This window comes from Acipenser ruthenus, chromosome 5 (assembly GCF_902713425.1).
Source record: "Acipenser ruthenus chromosome 5, fAciRut3.2 maternal haplotype, whole genome shotgun sequence".
Taxonomy (NCBI): Eukaryota; Metazoa; Chordata; class Actinopteri; order Acipenseriformes; family Acipenseridae; genus Acipenser; species Acipenser ruthenus.
Genome location: NC_081193.1, coordinates 60,196,165 through 60,215,701, shown reverse-complemented (window position 1 = coordinate 60,215,701; position 19,537 = coordinate 60,196,165). Strand labels below are relative to the sequence as shown.

General features: G+C 35.8%; 1 protein-coding gene across 2 annotated transcripts; it reads right to left on the bottom strand.

Moving 5' to 3' along the window:
* Nucleotides 1-570: 570 nt before the first annotated feature.
* LOC117402926 (TAF5-like RNA polymerase II p300/CBP-associated factor-associated factor 65 kDa subunit 5L) lies at nt 571-19,528 on the bottom strand. 2 transcript variants are annotated; one of them, XM_034004600.3, is made up of 5 exons: nt 19,378-19,528; nt 18,171-18,312; nt 16,307-16,411; nt 14,411-15,153; nt 571-3,568 (listed from the first exon to the last, which is right to left on the bottom strand). In XM_034004600.3, exons 2-5 carry the CDS (start codon nt 18,307-18,309, stop codon nt 2,771-2,773), a joined length of 1,785 nt encoding a protein of 594 aa, XP_033860491.1. In that variant the 5' UTR covers nt 18,310-18,312; nt 19,378-19,528; the 3' UTR covers nt 571-2,770. The 2 variants fall into 2 exon arrangements, with proteins under 2 accessions (XP_033860491.1, XP_033860493.1); XM_034004602.3 differs by lacking the exon at nt 19,378-19,528 and having other exon boundaries at nt 16,307-16,361; nt 18,171-18,271.
* Between the last annotated feature and the right edge of the window lie 9 nt (nt 19,529-19,537).

Here is a 19,537-nt window from a genome sequence, read left to right as displayed (position 1 = left end):
AGATAAATATGTTAGTAATTTCTGTGCCTTTTTATATTCCAGCATGTTCTGAATTACCTAAATAGTTACTGGAAAAAAGGGTCTTCATATGGAGACAGAGTACTACTGTATCTCTTGTGGAGACATTCCTGTATCTGTAGCACCATGTTTTGGGACCTGAAACCATGAAATGAGATAGTAGGATACATTGTTTTGGGGAAACTTTTTTTCTACCAATTCTGTACCTTTACAAATTTTACTATGTTCTGAATTCTAGAAACAGTTTAAAAATAATATTCTTACAAGTTCTAAACTTTTAAATGATATAGGGTTTTATGGAGATTTGATCATTTCAATAACTTCTGTTAGACTAATGTTCAATAATTTTCTTAAATTGCACAAAAAAAAAAAAAACAGCCTGGAAAGGGTTAATATTAAATAGAATTACATTCATCATTCCAAACGTATTTGTGGACAGATCTGCCATCTATTAAAAAATCTTATGGCAAATCTGCCCCATATGACCTGGAATGACCATGCTGGATATCTGTCTCTAACACATTCATATAATGTAAAGAATTATATTAAAACAAAATTACAAGTAGTATTTAATTAATTAAAAAAACAAACAAACATTTTAATAGAAATGTCAATACAAAAATGAGTCCTTCAGAAATGCAAAGAACTGGAATATGCCACTGCCAGTCACTTAAGAAAATAGTATTTACTTTTAACAGTTCCAAAATAAAAAGAACAATTTTGTAGACTGCAGCATACACACCACACAAGCTTGTAAACTAGGTATCAAAAGCATACAAAATATCCTGTTCATTTTTCTGACTGGTAATGTTAGGTTTTTCAATCCCTTAGTGCATTACAATTGAACAGTTGGTGCTACTGAGGAATAGAGGAGCAAAAAGCATCAGCTATTGACCCTTCAGTAGAGAATCATCCCTACATACAGCATTTTAGTATAAATCAATACATGAGCCATAGGAGATAGGCGCTTATGCTTGCTCAGGGCAAACTTCTAAAGAATTTGTTTTTCCTCAATAAATTACAATCTAATAATTCAAGACACAATCTTTTAAAGCCTTTTGGCCTGGCAAACAGCACAAGTTCCTCTGATAGCAATAACATCCTTGTTGTACCTATTCTTTACAAACAAACATTTCCTAAACCTTTCAGCAGTCAGTAAACTGGGACTAATGCAGAATGCTGTACATTTGAAACCCTTCAATTCAGATGGATATATTTAAGATCAGTGACATTACTAGGATGATGGTTTGCTTGTCACAAACAAAAGCAAAGACAACAGACAGACCACCTCTCGTTCACTGGAGTTTACTGTCCCCACCAACAAACAGAAAATACTGCCCATCCAATTGCAATGAAATTGCTTATAGACATCCCATTGCAATTTCTTGAGTGCAACAGAATCCAGTTCATGCTACCGCAGTAATTCAGGCCGTCGATTGATTGGGCTAAAGACTGACATTTTAGAAGTATCTCCATAACTACTGATCAGTCTTTGGCATACTTTCATACATTGAAAGACACTTTTTTGTGGGGCATGGGGACATCTTGTCGAATTTTCTCTCTGTTAAGCTTCATTGATTTTGAAGTGTAAATCTTGGGCACCTCTCATCCAAATGACCTTTGAAAAAAATATTTGTCTTATTTAAAACATCATTGGCTGGATTCGCAGACCCAGAGGAGCACAAACCTTGGACTACATAAGGAAATCACCTGTATGTTTTGTCAGCAAGTTATTTCTGCCTGCCATTCAAACCCATTTGATTTAATAAGTTCAGACATCGATCCGATACATATCTTTGAAACCAGTTTACCCTCTTTCGACTTACTGAAGGCGTAATTTCTGAGACCGAACTGAACAATCCGATTTGGCTAAACCGTTCCACTTCCCTGCCCTGGAACGTGTTCTGCTTATTTAGTCGAACAGCCCGGTCTGCTCGGCAAACATTTTTACACGGTGAAACACGGTGAAGCCCCGCAGGTACAGCTGTGCCCAAAAGTTTTGCATCACCTAGAATTTTAGGATTGAGACGCAATAAAAAATAAGAAACATAATTTTACCTTCATATAATCAAAGTTATATTGCAAAAGTCTACCGGAAGCCATATTTCATTTTAGATTTTGAAATGTCACATTTTTCATTCTGTAGGCCTATATGATCAAACTACAAAGCGGTATGTTATTCAATAGGTTAACGTAACATTATTCAGCAGGTTTCATTTGACTTTATTAAGCAACATTTGTTAATTTTATAGGGGGATGCAAAACCTTTGATCATAGCTGTATTGCGGATTCTCTGTATTCTAATATTAGATAAACTATGTGTACTTGCAATACTGGCAAACTACAATAAATGTAGCCGCGATTTACGATGATTTGTACTGTATTGCGAGATTTGTTTTATTTATTTGACCCATAATAATAATATTAATGGTCCAGTTTATTACATTTGATATAAATACTGCTTGGAACTTTTGACTGAAAATAAAAAAAAAATCAAACTAATTTCACAAAATAGACTAAAACCTGTTCCTGTTCTACATCGAACAAGCGGAACCTGGCTGTCCGAGCCTGTTCGCCTCACGGAATACCGCCTTAAAATGTATTAGGGTTTTTTCAAGGCTCCATGAAACATGCTCCATTTGCCATTTTCTAACTTTCCCCTACCAGGTCTGGCAAACCAACATCTTACCACCACAAGAATAAATATTACCTGTCCTAGACCACTTAGACACCAGTATCTCTCTACCCTAGACTAATGTTCTTGGTTTTCCTGTGCTGTTCCAGTCACTAGTAGTAAGTTGCAGGCCATAAACTGCACGCTCAATACATTACTAGTCTGTCCTGTGTAAACGCCAACTAGCTCACTGGAGGAGCCGTCCGCAGGTGCATTGCAGTACGTGTTTCGGATATCCCAAACCCTGACAGAATTGTCCATGGAGGCAGAGGCTATCAAGCTACTGTCGGGACTGAAGGAGAGGCTTGTGATGTTGCTGGTATGCCCCCTCAAGTCTTTAAATAATGCACCCGATGCCAAGTCCCACAGTTTTAGCCTCTGGTCTTCCCCTGCTGATGCCAGGTACTTCCCATTGGGTGAAAAGGCCAGTGATAAAACAGGGCCACGATGGCCAGTGAACAGCCTTACGGAATTCCCTTGCTGTGTACTCCACAGCCGGACAGTTTTGTCAGTGGAGCCTGTGGCGATATAATTAGAGTTGGGATGGAACTTGACACAGTCTACGTCTGCCAAGTGACCCACATAGAGCCTCAATGGGTATGTCCGACTAAACGTCCAAAGCCTAGCAGTCCTGTCATGCGACCCACTGGCAAAATAAAGGCTGCACGGGCTAATGTCAATGTCCCACACCGGGTACGCATGTCCCTGGTACAAAGCAGTGTTAGTAAAACTGCCAAGGTTCCAGTATCTGATTGTTGTGTCCTCAGAACAGGAGAGGAGTCCCGAGCTGTCTGTAAGGAATGTAGTACTGTACACCGGCCCACAGTGTCCTCTTAGGGTTTTCATTTCAGTACCAGCACTGTCTTCATCTTCACTCTACAGGAGAGAGAAAAAAAAAAAAAATCTCTGTACCAATCTTAAATAAATAAACACGCTAGCCCTAGGGGCAGATACGTTGTAATCCGTTATTCAATCTTTTCACAGCAAATCTCGCAACTTCACACAACTTGTCTCCAACCTTCTCAAACCCCTGGCTCGTTACAGATTCTCTATTTAGGAGTAGGGTCTGCTATCCTTTGAGACTATGGCGTGGTTTACATGCAGTTTAGAAACTTCAAATTCTCTCTCCATTGTTGTGAGAATGTGACATTGCACACACATTCCTCACGCTATAGGAAGAGCACAGCCAAAAAATGGTACATACAAAAAGGGTGAGTAAATCACCTAATGACAAAAAGCTTTGCAAATTGACAAAAAATTACTATTACGTGGAAATAAGTCTGAAAGCCATACTATATGTTCACGAGACTTCAGCAGTGAAGATCCTGCTTGTGACATAACCTCACACAACTTTCTACTAAAACTGGAGACCGTATCAAGCAAGTCTAACAACCGAGATCTGATGATAGTAACTCCGACAAGCTTCTCTCACCAAATAGAAAAAATAAGCATACACTACCGAGGGGGTTCATTCTGACACCATTTATTGACCATTTCAAATTATTGCCATTTACATAAAATGATACTGCTTTATTGCAAGTTGTTTTAGAAGCACGGTTATAAATAATGAAGCTACCACAAAGTTAAAAATATATATATTATAATAATAATAATAATAATAATAATAATAATAATAATAATAATAATAATAATGCAGCCCTTTGCAATAAATAAATAAATAAAATAAAATAAATAAATAAAAATAAATAAACTAAGCTCTTTGCAAAAGTACAGATATGTTTTGTCATCCTTTTGTTATCATCTTTGGTGATCGGATACCGGATTGCTTTAAGTTTAGACTTTTCTGTCCCTTAGCAATAAGATGCCATTCACTGCACAGTAAAAGTCACGTTTGTACCCCAAAATGTATTAAATTAGCATGGCTGGGAATTCGTGTCAGTATATTATTGCTACGTGCACCAGGCTTGAGCAACCACCTACAGAGTTGAAGTTAAATCTTTTAAATCGAATTCATTGAGCATGATTTGTTTTAGAAAAACAAGGCGAAGAAAAAAAAGAAACCCTTGTTAGTTGCACAAACTTGTTCAAAAAGACAAATACGGGGCTTAATATCAACTTGCTGCAAGACTTGCATAACAAAATTACAGAAAGTTACAAAAATGCCTGGGTGAGCATTACAGGATCCCCAATAACAAAAAATGTAACATTCTACTGGCGAAAGCCTAGCACTGTCCCTGTGGAATTCGGATTCAGGTATTTATTATTATTAATTATTATTATTATTATTATTATTAATAATAATAATAATAATAATAATAATAATAATAATAATGTGGGAAATGCAGGTGAATAGGGTAGCATATTGTAGATTTACAATCATTAATTTGAAAATGTACTGTACTAAATATTGTGATTGGATATTTTTTATATTAACGCAAATGCTGGATTTTATTTCAATTTGTGGACTACAATAAGGATCAGAATTGCTAAAGCTACGGTTCTGCAGGAAACCTTGTATACATGTACGTGTATAGTATGCATATGCAGCACTCCAGAGAAGCTGTGCCCTGGGTGTTTTAAGCATTGAAAAAATATTAACTACATATGACATTTAAATTAAATGCTGCACAGCTTGAGTTTGCATGTTATCAAGCTTCTTGTACTTCGTTGGTTCCCGACATCTCAATAGTCAATTGTGAATATACTGCATGCGGTAGCAAGAGAATGGATCATAGAGCCAGCTAACTGTAATCTGCCTGGGAATTGCCAGAAACACGTGACCAATAAGTCTAGATTTTCAATAATAAATTAATAAACATATGGCTGAATCCACTCACTTGCAATGCATGTTTGTGACTGTTGCATAAACAACTGGATTCTTGATCCTTGATTTTGGAAGGTAAATCTATATAATAAATACAATATTCTGTATTTGGAGAGAGTTGGGATGCTATAGCAAGGCTATCAATACGAATACAATATTATTGTTTCTTTATTTGCATTAGTGCAGTATCAGTATACAATAATTTGACTTAACATTTTTAGGAAGTGTGTGTGTTGACTTGGTAAGGGAGAGCACAAGCGACTGAAAGAATAATTTACATAAAACAACTTTATAAACTAACAACGTATTATTAGTGGGCAGGGATGTGCTTTTGGTACATTTTTATTAACATTTAAATGCTATGCAGGTGTTGGCATTTAAATGTTTAAACCATATCTACATACACACATTATTTATATTACATTATGATGTATATTGACAGCCCTGGTTAGTATTTTCTATGCAAAGAAACCCTAAATAAGGAAATGACATTTGAACATCGTAAAGACAACTACAAAGTTGAGATATACATTATATTATATTATATATACATATTAAAAAAAAAACAAAAAAAAAACGCGTACACACCAACAAGTATATACTGAAATTAAAAGCATTTGTATATTAGTAAATGTCTCTTTGTATTTGTATAAAAGTGAATAAAATAAACTACCCCCCCCTTTTTTTTTTACATATTATATCAAAAGAACAAAACCAAACCAATAATAATAGTAATAAAAAACTCACAGCTGCATACGTTACATAATCTATGAAATACAGATTTCAATACATTGTTATAACGCTAAATGTTTAGGGATCGGTGCCACAAACTGGTAATCCATATATTATATATATATATATACACACACAGACGTGCTCAAATTTGTTGGTACCCTTACAGCTCATTGAAATAATGCTTCATTCCTCCTGAAAAGTGATGAAATTAAAAGCTATTTTATCATGTATACTTGCATGCCTTTGGTATGTCATAGAATAAAGCAAAGAAGCTGTGAAAAGAGATGAATTATTGCTTAATCTATAAAGATATTCTAAAATGGCCTGGACACATTTGTTGGTACCCCTTAGAAAAGATAAATAATTGGATTATAGAGATATTTCAAACTAATTAGTTTCTTTAATTAGTATCACACATGTCTCCAATCTTGTAATCAGTCATTCAGCCTATTTAAATGGAGAAAAGTAGTCACTGTGCTGTTTGGTATCATTGTGTGCACCACACTGAACATGAACCAGAGAAAGCAAAGGAGAGAGTTGTCTGAGGAGATCAGAAAGAAAATAATAGACAAGCATGGTAAAGGTAAAGGCTACAAGACCATCTCCAAGCAGCTTGATGTTCCTGTGACAACAGTTGCAAATATTAAGAAGTTTAAGGTCCATGGAACTGTAGCCAACCTTCCTGGGCATGGCCGCAAGAGGAAAATTGACCCCAGATTGAACAGAAGGATAGTGCGAATGGTAGAAAAAGAGCCAAGGATAACTGCCAAAGAGATACAAGCTGAACTCCAAGGTGAAGGTACGTCAGTTTCTGATCGCACCATCCGTCGCTTTTTGAGCGAAAGTGGGCTCCATGGAAGAAGACCCAGGAGGACTCCACTTTTGAAAGAAACATAAAAAAGCCAGACTGGAATTTGCTAAAATGCATATTGACAAGCCAAATCCTTCTGGGAGAATGTCCTTTGGACAGATGAGTCAAAACTGGAGCTTTTTGGCAAGTCACATCAGCTCTATGTTCACAGACAAAAAAATGAAGCTTTCAAAGAAAAGAACACCATACCTACAGTGAAACATGGAGGAGGCTCGGTTATGTTTTGGGGCTGCTTTGCTGCGCCTGGCACAGGGTGCCTTGAATCTGTGCAGGGCACAATGAAATCTCAAGACTATCAAGGCATTTTGGAGCGAAACGTACTGCCCAGTGTCAGAAAGCTCAGTCTCAGTCACAGGTCATGGGTCCTCCAACAGGATAATGACCCAAAACACACAGCTAAAAGCACCCAAGAATGGATAAGAACAAAACATTGGACTATTCTGAAGTGGCCTTCTATGAGTCCTGATCTGAATCCTATCGAACATTTATGTAAAGAGCTGAAACTTGCAGTCTGGAGAAGGCACCCATCAAACCTGAGACAGCTGGAGCAGTTTGCTCAGGAAGAGTGGGCCAAACTACCTGTTAACAGGTGCAGAAGTCTCATTAAGAGCTACAGAAAACGTTTGATTGCAGAGATTGTCTCTAAAGGTTGTGCAACAAAATATTAGGTTAGCGGTCCCATCATTTTTGTCCATGCCATTTTAATTTGTTTTATTATTTACAATATTATGTTGAATAAAAAATCAAAAGCAAAGTCTGATTTCTATTAAATATGGAATAAACAATGGTGGATGTCAATTACTTTTGGCAGTTTCAAGTTATTTCAGAGAAAATTGTGCATTCTTTGTTTTTTGTTTAGGGGTACCAACAAATTTGAGCATGTCTGTATATATATTAGTGCTAGTAAATTAAAGCCAATACATAATTTATTTATATGTATGAATTCTTTTTTTTTTTTTTTTAATTTTAAAAATTGTGCTCTACGTATTCACAGGGATGCAAGGGCTAAATAAATGTCAGCTGAAGCATTCCGTTTAGTATGGATGTTTGCTTTTTTTAAACTCGGAATGTTTTCATTTCAAATGATGAAGCACTGAACGTGTTTTGTGGTACGGCAACTTTGTTTGGCATAATTATTTACATACAACAGTTTTCTCGTCCGGTTCCTCAAAATACTTCCAAACGTGGCTTCGCTTTGTTCCTTTGTTATTTTATTAAAAAAAATATACAACAAACTTCAGAATAAAAACCTTTGTCATTAACTTTATTACAGCGTGGAATTGAAATCCTACCACGCCTACAAGAGCAGAAAAACAGAGTGCACCAATTAAGTGCCAGATCGACAGAGAATATGATTATATTTTACAGGAAAATACACTGGCAACAACTAAAGTAGCAAGAATGCCCAAAACAGAGGGGAAAGCTGGATAATTAAAAAATACCAAAAACAACAATTAAATAGTCTTAAGTTTAAATCAGTCAAGTTTGTCAACTAATCAATCCCCATATAACATGGTGAACCGTTATATTTTTCTTGACAATATGATTATCTGTAGCGACCCCTGTATCGGTACCCTGCGCTACTCTTTTTTTTTTTTTTTTTAAATCTTAAATGTGAGACGGCATGAAAGAAACTTGGTGTTCTGCAAACAATGATGTTCATGCATAGATTCCGTTTTATAGTCTACATTGAAAACTGGAGAATAACATTTATTAGTATATATGCTAGCAGCCTCGCCCCAACTTTTGAATTTGCATTTAAGGCCTTCTTACAGCATCTATTCATTATGGCCACAGTGCCCTTCAGCTACAGCAACTAGAGACGTCTGTATTAGGAAGTGTGGATCCAAACAATAACATGATTTGCGTGGTTGAGTAGCATTAGCAGGAAATAAAAAAAACACAAGAAACCAATAGTGAATACTACCCTTTCAAGCACACAGATCTCTACTGTGTGAAAAATGCCATCTCAGAAAAGAGTCCAGAAAAAAAATAGTAGAAAGCCTTGCTAATCTGCAAAACACACATGCAAAACTTGATCATTTTTTCAGGTCAGTAGTTTAGAGATGTTTACGAAACTTCAAATAGTTTTTTTTCAGGTTTAAAAAAAAAATGATTTATTGTAATTAATGTAATGTTGGGGTTCGGATATTGTATAGAAATAACTCATATCAATAATTCAGCTGGATGCAGACAGATTCTGATAGGTCACATTACATGAGTGTTTGACTTTTCTTGAGACATCTGTTTCTCGTGAAATAAACGTGGACATGATGCCTTTTTGTGTTTACATGTAAAGTCTCTCATTTCCCTTTGAATCCACATGCCATCGTGTTCGACATAAATGGATATTAAAAGATCTGATTTGCTGATTTATAGTTTGTTTTAGTGTTGTCATCCACACTGCTTTTCACACATCATCTGGGGGGGTGGGGGGGTGGAGTTACTTTATTAATAAACTGGGCCAAATCTGAGTGGTGGTTGAACAGGCATTTGGGCTATTGAAAGGTAGATGGCGGACATTACTGAAGCGTACTAAAGTGAACCACAAGCTTGTTCCCCAAATTATTACTGCCTGCTGTATCCTGCACAAACTGTGCCAGGACTGTAAGGAGGTGTTCAGGCACGCGGAGGAACAGCTACCTCAGCCTCCAGCAAGAATTGTACATCAGCGATATGAAGAGGGTCCTGCTATTAGAGAAGCACAACTATCTTTATTTTTGTAACCCGACGGTGTACTTTCATTCTGTATCACATTTTTGTTTCATTATCTTATTTTGTATCTTGTTATACCAAATATTGCATCTTCATTTGCGCTGTATTTGTATGACTGCTTCTGCTAAATAAAGAACTGGAATATTGAGTAGTATTGTTGATTCCCGAGAAATAAAGTCACAAAATTTCCACACCACATTTTATTTTGAGAGAGGGTTAAACAATGTTCGTGTTGTGCATTGTATCAAGCTGCCTCATCATATCCTCTTCCCTTATGGATATTAACACCCAACTCTCTTCATCGCTCCAATGGACGTAAGTGGAGGATGGACACAGGTTTTGCTCAGACATAAACTAGAAGAAATTGCATTTGGAGTATAGCTATACACATTTAACCATAGTATTTAGTAGTACTTTACAATAAAGTCGTTTTGACAGTTGTTCTGTATTCTGAAGTACTGTACAGTAGCTGTAACCACATGAATTCACAAACAGAATGCAGTTTATCAAACATTTGTAATAGTTTTAAACAGAAACTTGGTAAATACAACCTGTATGATACTTTACAAACACATTTAGATCCCTGTGTGATTAGTATTTTGATAAGTTCTAGGGAAGATGGAGACAAAAGTGGCGTTATCTGCAACATCAATCTGATAAGGGAAATACTGCAAACAAAACATTAACTTCCCTGTTGCCATCTTTGGACCATGGTAACATACACATTCCCATGTGACTATAGCGGCTTTAGGAAAGGACTTGAACAAGCCATTTTTATGAGAAACTCGTGTTTACATGTGTAGTGGGCGTTGATTTCACAAGCATTTCCTGGAATCTCACAAGAAATTGAGTTTCACTGTAAAACCGTTTTTTTGGGACCTTCTCACGAGCTTTCCCTGACAAGTTTTACGCACATTGTCCATTCACATGAAACAAACCACACATGTAAACTGGCCTAATGTTACAGTTGTATTACTGCAGCTCACACGTTCACATTGTTTCCAACTTCTCAGCCTAACTCACTTCCTGGTTTGTCAATAAAGCTTACTGCATACAAGACCCTTCTAGGGATGTCACAGTATACCGGTTTTACGGTAAACCGTGGTATAAACTGCCACGGTTTTGAAACTGCAACCATTTTTCTATACCATGATTACCGAGTTTACGGTATCGGCAAATTTTTTTTCCCACTGTTGCGCCGCACCGGCATTTTGGGGTTTTGTTTGTTTTTTTCGACCGATAATTGTAGTTTATGAATGAGCAAGACAGCGATGCAGCAACTGCTTCAGACAATTGACGCGCGGGTGCTGGCATTTAGCATTTCAACCAATTGGCACTAAGCAATACTATGCAGGGGCGGGCGTTCATGGTTTCAACCGATCGCTGATCGTATCAGCACCTGCTGCGAGAGACGGCATTTACTGTATTATGCTTTCGCTAACTGCGATGTCAGATGGCAAACCTTAAAAATAAATCTAACTTATATAACGCCACATTTTAAACAATCGAGAATAAAAATATGTTTTCGTAGAAGTAGTAGCTGAGAGACTCAGGGGCTCCAGCAGCATGTGCATAAACTCTAGGATTACAGTACAGCATAAACTCCGGGTGAGATTTTGTACAAACAGCAGATCCCTCCAAGAAAATAGTTTGAACACAAATTTGAAGAAAGTATAATAATGCATGTTTCTATTTATTTCACACCTTATTAATGCTGTCATTTATAAATTCTGTGACGTGAACAAAATATGTTTTAATTGAAGCTGCATAATGTGTCCCAGTGCTAAACAAAACAATTGCGTTGTATGTTCGGTTTTCCCAAGATCGTACCGTATTGCTACTGCATCATAAAGAAAATACAGCTGCATAAGGATTATACCTTTCTACCACAGAATATGTTCTTAAAAAAAATCACGCGAGAGAAGTGGCTTATCAACAGTAAGTATACAACTTTTATGTATATTATTTAAGTAAGCTGCCAAATGTCCTGGGAAAATATAAATCAAATTCTGTTTTTACGTAGCATGTGTCAACTGTACTGTATTACTGTAGATACCCTACCCCCCATTTTAACTTGTTTTTAGTGGAATCACTTTTATTATTATTATTATTTTTATTATTATTATTATTATTATTATTATTATTATTAATAATAATTTCTTAGCAGACGCCCTTATCCAGGGCGACTTACAATTGTTACAAGATATCACATTATAATCTTTACGAAGTAGAACATAATTCACAATTCAAATTATTTTATGCATATCTAGACAGTGTCTGACTGCCTAATAATCATTGCTGATTTATAATGTAAATCTTCCTATCTGCAACATGCCCGCCTTGCTGTTCTGTTTAACTCAGATACTGTAATAAAATAAGTATGCAGTCGTGTTGCTGTTAACACTGACTAGCGAACTTCCTTCTTGTTAAAGTAACTTGCTGTAAATGCATTAACATATTTTTAATGTATTTACATGTTCAATATTCCATTATGTATGTTGGGTGTGTGCAAATTTATTAAAACAACCCCCTGCCTCTAATTTGATTTGTTGTATAATGTATAGCACCTTTTTCATTTGCAAATGGAGATTTCAAAAACCAGACCAGTTCATTAGTGTGATATAATTAAATAGACATTCTGCTATAATATCATATTTTTCAAATTGATGGAAACGTTTTATTTTCTCAATAAGTTTTGTAGCAAAAATGTAACTATAGCAATTTAAAATTAAGATTTGTTTTAAAACTTCAAAGTTATTTTTTGTTAATAAAATGCCTTGACCACAGTGTAATTCTTTAAATAGCCATTTAAAAATGGATTACAAAAAAAAATGACGGTATCATGATAACTGTGGTATATTTTTTGACGGTTACCATACCGTCAATTTTATACAGCGACATCCCTAGACCCTTCAATAACTTTATACAAATAATTTGCAGGCAAATACGAATGAACACACTAATGCAAAGTGTTTAACCAATTGACTTTAGCCTTTGAACATATATTTCATGTATTATTTTATTAATTGCATTACTGACGTTTTATTAATTTTAAGTGTTCTACATGAATTATGTAAATATAAATGTTAACCTAACTTTGAAATACTTACATGTCCTGAACGTACTGGTCCTAAACAACAACAAAAAAAAACACTAATATGAATAAGTTTCAATTGCCATTATCCCCTTAATTTAATGTCCTTATTCTTACCACAAAGAAACCAAAACGGTAGGAAATACTATTCTATATTGAATTACAGTGCTTATTATCATTATTCTACATTTAATTACAGTGCTTATTATCATTATTCAATATTATTATTATTATTATTATTATTATTATTATTATTATTATTATTATTATTATTATTTATTTCTTAGCAGACGCCCTTATCCAGGGCGACTAACAATCGTAAGCAAATACATTTCAAGTGTTACAATAAGAGCAATATTGAATTACAGTGCTTATTCTACATTGAATTAGTGATTATCATTATTCTATACTGAATTACAGTGCTTATCATTATTCTAGATTAAATTACAGTGCTTATCATTATTCAATATTGAATGACAGTGCTTATTCTACATTGAATCAGTGCTTATCATTATTCTATATTGAATTAAAGTGCTTATTATCATTATTCTATATTTAAAGTGCTTATTCTACATTGAATTAGTGCTTATTATTCTACACTGAATTACAGTGCTTATTCTATATTGAATTAAAGTGCTTATTATCATTATTCTATATTGAATTAGTGCTTATTACCATTCTACATTGAATTACATTACTTATTATTCTAAATTGAATTAAAGTGCTTATTCTACATTGAATTACAGTGCTTATTCTCATTCTACATTGAATTACAGTGCTTATTCTCATTATTCTATATTGAATTACAGTGCTTATTCTCATTCTACATTGAATTACAGTGCTTATTCTATATTGAATCACAGTGCTTATTCTCATTCTACATTGAACTACAGTGCTTATTCCATATTGAATTAGTGCTTATTCTCATTCTACATTGAATTACAGTGCTTAGTCTCATTATTCTATATTAAATTACAGTGCTTATTCTATATTGAATTACAGTGCTTATTATTCTACATTGAATGACAGTGCTTATTATCATGATCTGTCTATCTAATGATAGATATGTTTTAGTTCATCCATAAATACAACACAGTGACTCGGCATTACATGCAGTAACGAGATGTCCGAGTTTAGTTAAACAGAATAGAATGTGTGGTATTAAAATTAAATAAAAATGGTCCCATGGATTAGTGACAAAAGCCAATGCCTGGCTTCAGCGCAGGCTGGAATCTAGGCTGCTGGTTGACAAACAAAAACTGCATTTTCTGAATAAATGAATAGTTAAATGTATTGTTTCCTTCTCTGGACGATAATGATTAACTGAATGTGAATTTTATTGGACAAAAAACCTATTATATTATACCTGGCACAATCAAAAGGGACAATAATTGTGTAATTTTTATGTTTCACACTTAATTTACTGTATTTTGATATGCATCATATCGTGAACCTCGTATCATGATATGTATCTTATTGTGAAGACACTGCCGACGCACAGCCCTACCCTTCAAATACCTCATCCTCAAGGACGTCGCACGCCAAATTGATTCTTGAGACGTCCACCTGGTGGGGCTCTGCCTTGAGCTTCCGGGCCCGCAGGCTCCACAATTTGACGCAGGAGTTGTCGAAGCCGGCAGCCAACAGCTTGCTGTTGGCGGAGATCTCAGCGGAATTGAGCAGTTGGTCTGTGTTGTGAAATGCGTAGAAGCAGACCGTGCTGAGCGACGGTGGCCCGTCCTTCACACGTTTGATACACTCTTGCAACAAGTTGCGGGCGGCTTCGTTCTGCAGGATGGTAGCAGGAACATCCCCAGGTTCCATGTTATTGCTGGCATCCCCTCGTGAAAACACCCCCACGCCACTGGGGCCGCTACCATACAATTGATAGACAGTCCGCTGGGTGGAAGTAACCTCCACTTGGATGTGGGAAGCCAGCACCCTACAGAGAGCAGTGTTATTGTCACTCTGGAGGTAGCGGAGGAGGTAGTTGTAGGCCTCATCAGTGAGGTGGACGACATACTTATTGTCAAGGAAGGCTCTGAGTTTTGGATTAGATGAGATATCCTGGACTGTCAGGGTAGTCCGTAACTGTTCTATAATGTCCTTCTGGTCAGTGTCCTGCAGGAACATGTTGTGGAAGCGGCTATAAAAGCTGTCCACTGAGCTTTTTAGGCCACAGTGTACCATGTCAAGGTGGAGGTAGACAAATAGGGGGTACAGCACTGAGGTCACTTCCCAGCTCCACTGCACATCTGTATCTGCAAGTTAAAAAACATAACAGAGAATAAAATACAAGCTACTGTACATAATCAGATAGTAAAAAGCCAAGGAGTTCCGTGACATCTCTTAAGATGTTACGGAACTCCAAGGTGGTTTTTTACTATCTGATTTATGTACAGTAGCTTGTATTTTATTTTGTGTAATACCAGCACAAAAAAAAAAAAGAAACACACATAAAATTAAACAAATCTTTTCTTTACTAAAAATCACAAACTATTTTTTTTTTTGTTTTTTTTGTTTTAATAATAATAATTAGGCGCTGTTGGTTAGTATCTTGGCTTTTTCTTTTGGCTAACACCACATTCATAAAATTCCATGCTGACTTTTGAGTTGTTAAAAATGCAGTTATGCCCAAAAATGCTCTGGAGGCTGTAACGTAGAGTTTCGTGTGAATGGCCTTTGGGTGGCACTGCAACAGAGACTGCTATGCTACAAAGTTCTACCTTTCACACTCTGACAACAGTAAATCAAGATGACTATTATTTTTTTTTAACAAATAAGCTTTCTATTTGAAAGCTCTTTCAAAGCACTTTGAAACTGTCAGATAATTTTTAAAAGTTTTTAAAAAATGTTCATTCCATTTACGTCAGATCACGTCTGTAATCAGAAATATCAGCGCGATCTGTCGTCATAATAGGGATACAGGATAGTACTGTAGTCATAATAGGGATTACAGTATAGTACTGTTATCAGTAGTAGCCTGTAATCATAGAATTAATTATAGGGGCTTATAGGGAAATATCAGTTACAATGGTATTATACATAATGATAATCCAGAGAAAAGTATTTCAGTTTAAACTTAAAACTGGAGTAAAACTTGTGTCACAAGAGATCTAACAATTTTAATAAAGTTAAGATACTAACAAATCTTTATTATTGTATAAAATATTAGATGTGTCAGTTGTATTAATTAATTATTTATTCAAAACAAACTATCAAAATGTAAGCTATATATTACTGAGACTGAGGTACACATCCAAAATTCACTTTTCACGTTTTGCAAATAAAGTACTTCAGAATTGAAAGTTTGAAAAATGCTAAACACATCCATGGTCCCTTGACATCATAATGAGCTAACCTAGTTCCAAAGCTCATGTTTGATATAAAATATAAATATTGTGCTTTACTCACCAGTCAGAAAAGTTCGCAATTGTCCAAACTGTATTTCATACTGCTGTGAGTCTGCCTGACAAGGGGCAGCAGACACAAAATTGGTACAACCTGACTCTGTTTGAACTGCAAGCAAAAGGAATCAATGGAGTTGGATCACAAGCCATGCTTGGTAGCAGACATGACAGTGATCTTTTAAGGCCTGGTCACACGGGCAACATTTGTCGACGGCAACAAGGGGGCGCAGAGGTTGCCGGCTTGTCGCCTGTGTGACCACCCTGGGCAACACCCCGGTAACATGTCTCCCACTTAGGACGATGTTCTATTTTTCAGGCAACATGAGGGCAACATTTTCAATACCAGCCAATCAAATTTGATAGTTATGTCACATGATGATAAGGCTCGACCATAACGTCAGACAGACAGTGTATATGATGCATTCTGATTCCTGCATTTCATCCAATTAATTATATGTAGTCTATTGATATATAATACATTGTGTATGTGGATAAGCAAATGTTAATGCCAACGATAACATGTCTAAATATGTGTAGCGTATTTTTAAAAAGATGTTTCATTTTAAATTAATTTGCCGTGTATGCAGTTATGGAGGATAATTTGTGCCAAAATTAAAAAAAAAATTATTTTGATTGTTAATTTATTTTGGTATTTATGTATTTATTTATTTCGTTTGTTATAATTAGGGCTTCTGTTTTTTGGTTTTTATTAATTGTATTTTTCAGTGCTTATTTTGAGCTATTTTCGAGTTTTGTGTAAATGTTTTTATTTATTTATTTTATTTTATTTATTTTTTTTCGGGGCTTTCGTTTTTGATACACTGTATGAAATTAGTGTGTTCAGTTACTTTCCAAAATGCTTTAGCGTTTTTTTTCTGTCAAAATATGTATAGTAACTCAACAGTACTTGCACACTTACGTTGTAACTTCTTTCCTTTGCTGTCTTCCACAACGAAATCCCTATGGTCACGGACGGGTACATTCTTCTGGGGTTTTTGTGTGTAGACATATTTTTACATTTCGCCACAATTCTGTTTTAAATCCTCCATATCTTAACTAATACAGCTTTAAATCCCACTAACAAGGAGTCTCCAATAGAAATGTAGGAACGTGCTGTCAGTACTTGGCGGGGGGTTAAAGTATTCAGAACAAATCAATGATAGCTACAAGTCAGGAAGGCGGGACATTGCCCAGCTGCACTGGGAAATGTATTTATTATTATTTTTGTAGTCGTTTTTCTTTTTTAACGGGAAAAGGGTAAAGTCAACGTGAATAGATTAACCATTTCCACAGTTTTCCCAGTGTTTTCTGGTGTTTATAGGCTATCCACCGATTATATATTTTTTGTATCAGGGGTGTTTTATCAGTTAAAACTGAAAATCAAAAGCCCTAGTTATGAAATTAGTACATTTGTACATCGTAGTCTTCCTTCACAGCATGTTTACATCTTGTGACAAAAACTTGCATTATGACTGTGTTGTATTACGTTGTTGCCTGTGTGTTGCCAGCTTGTCGACTGCAGGCTTGTCTCTCGTGAGACCACCTCAAACTGCAAGGCAACATGCAGGCAACAAATGTGTTTCTCTTGTTGCCGTCGACAAACGTTGCCCGTGTGACCAGGCCTTTAAGAAAACAGCAGAGTATAATGTATAGCTTATAAACAATCTATAACATTTTTCACTTCAATACATTTCAAACTAGTTATTAAGATAATATTTATGTATACTACAGCTACTAGTAGCCCATAAACTGGAATAGAAAGAAACACATGCATGGTCTGGTCTCTAGGAAAAAATAAAAAATAATATTTATTTAAACAGAGAACATCTGCAACAAATTTCAGTGCAGCAATAGTGTCTGAATCTTACCTGTGAGGTTAGCTGCCATCTCCTCTACAGTCTGAGACAACTTCGGCCCCTTCAGAGGACCTTCTGAGTCTACATACTGCCGACGCTTGAGGTACTGAGCAACCGTGTACTGGAACTGCTCTGTACGTACTCGCTTCATGACCTGCACTCAATCAATCAATAAATAAATAAATACTGTGGACTGCAGAGCAGTGTCTAATGATATTTCTCTCTTTTTACCAGTTTTACAAAGTGTTGACAGCAACAACCCAAAACAATGGTCACTTTTACTATTGTTAAAGAGATCAAAAGTTAACAACTGATAGTTGTGCGTCTATTCTGTGGAATAGTGGGCTCTAATGGTGTTACAGCTTTGTACAGTTTATATTATAAGGCTGGTTTCCTTCCAGTGTATGTGAAGGGTATTAGCTTATTAATGGGTATGCAGGGGCTGGGTGGATAAAAAGTATGGCACAAGTACACTACAAACTACTAAACGTCAGGCAGATGTTTGAATAGTATATGTATTGCAGGAAAAGCCCTATCAGCTTTCCCAGGTTTAATAATGTTACTTTTTTAAAAATAAAAATCAGGGGGGTGAGAGTAGGCTTACATTACAACACAATTTAAAAGATACTTATTTGGGGCTAGTAGGCTGTTATTAAGCAGTGGGACCTTGACTTGTGCATGGACTTTCACTGTTGCAGTAAGCAAATGAGACAATAATAGTTATGTGAAGAAATCTGAATCACCCAACCAAACCACACAAAGCAGACAGAATAGTACTTTTCGTTTCGTTATTTTTTTAATGTGTACAAATTAGTCTGGATTTGTGTTTCACCTTACAGCAATACAGAACCACTTTCTCTACAGGTACTCTGCTTTTCAGTATTATAATACAAATAAATAATTCCACAACTGTATGTTTTTGATATGACTTGATTCATAGTCACCTGTCTCTACCCTACTCGACTGCAAATTACAATATACGCAAAATAAATACGTGAAGTATTAGAAAATTATATTATATTTTCCAGAAATTGTCACATTTTTAAAAAGCAACAGAAGAGAATAAACTGCAAAGTAATATTCACTTTGGGCATCACCCTACCGCTTTTATTTTACTAATTGTGTTAGGCCTAAAACAAGATTGCCGCTACTAGCTCCGCTACTGAGTTCTCATTGCTCACAAACGTGTCCATATATTTGAAATAATTGTCTCACTTACTGCATGTCGTATTGGCAGCACCCAGTGTCACAGTGTGTTCAGAATAACGTTAGTTTCTAAAGAAAATGTTGAAATTCGCTTTTCCTATCTCTATCTCCTTCTCCAGCTCCATCACTCCTTCTCCATTCAGGCTCTGCAACGCGATTAGCCAATCAGAGTC

What these genes read in the sequence shown, in the direction of transcription:
- LOC117402926 (XM_034004600.3), bottom strand. Translation starts at nt 18,309, where the DNA reads ATGAAGCGAGTACGTACAGAGCAGTTCCAGTACACGGTTGCTCAGTAC. An exon ending in ATTGCGAACTTTTCTGACTG is followed by an intron (nt 15,154 to 16,306) that starts GTGAGTAAAGCA and finishes TTTAACTTGCAG; the next exon opens with ATACAGATGTGCAGTGGAGC. An exon ending in GCGACGTCCTTGAGGATGAG is followed by an intron (nt 3,569 to 14,410) that starts GTATTTGAAGGG and finishes TCTCTCCTGTAG; the next exon opens with AGTGAAGATGAAGACAGTGC.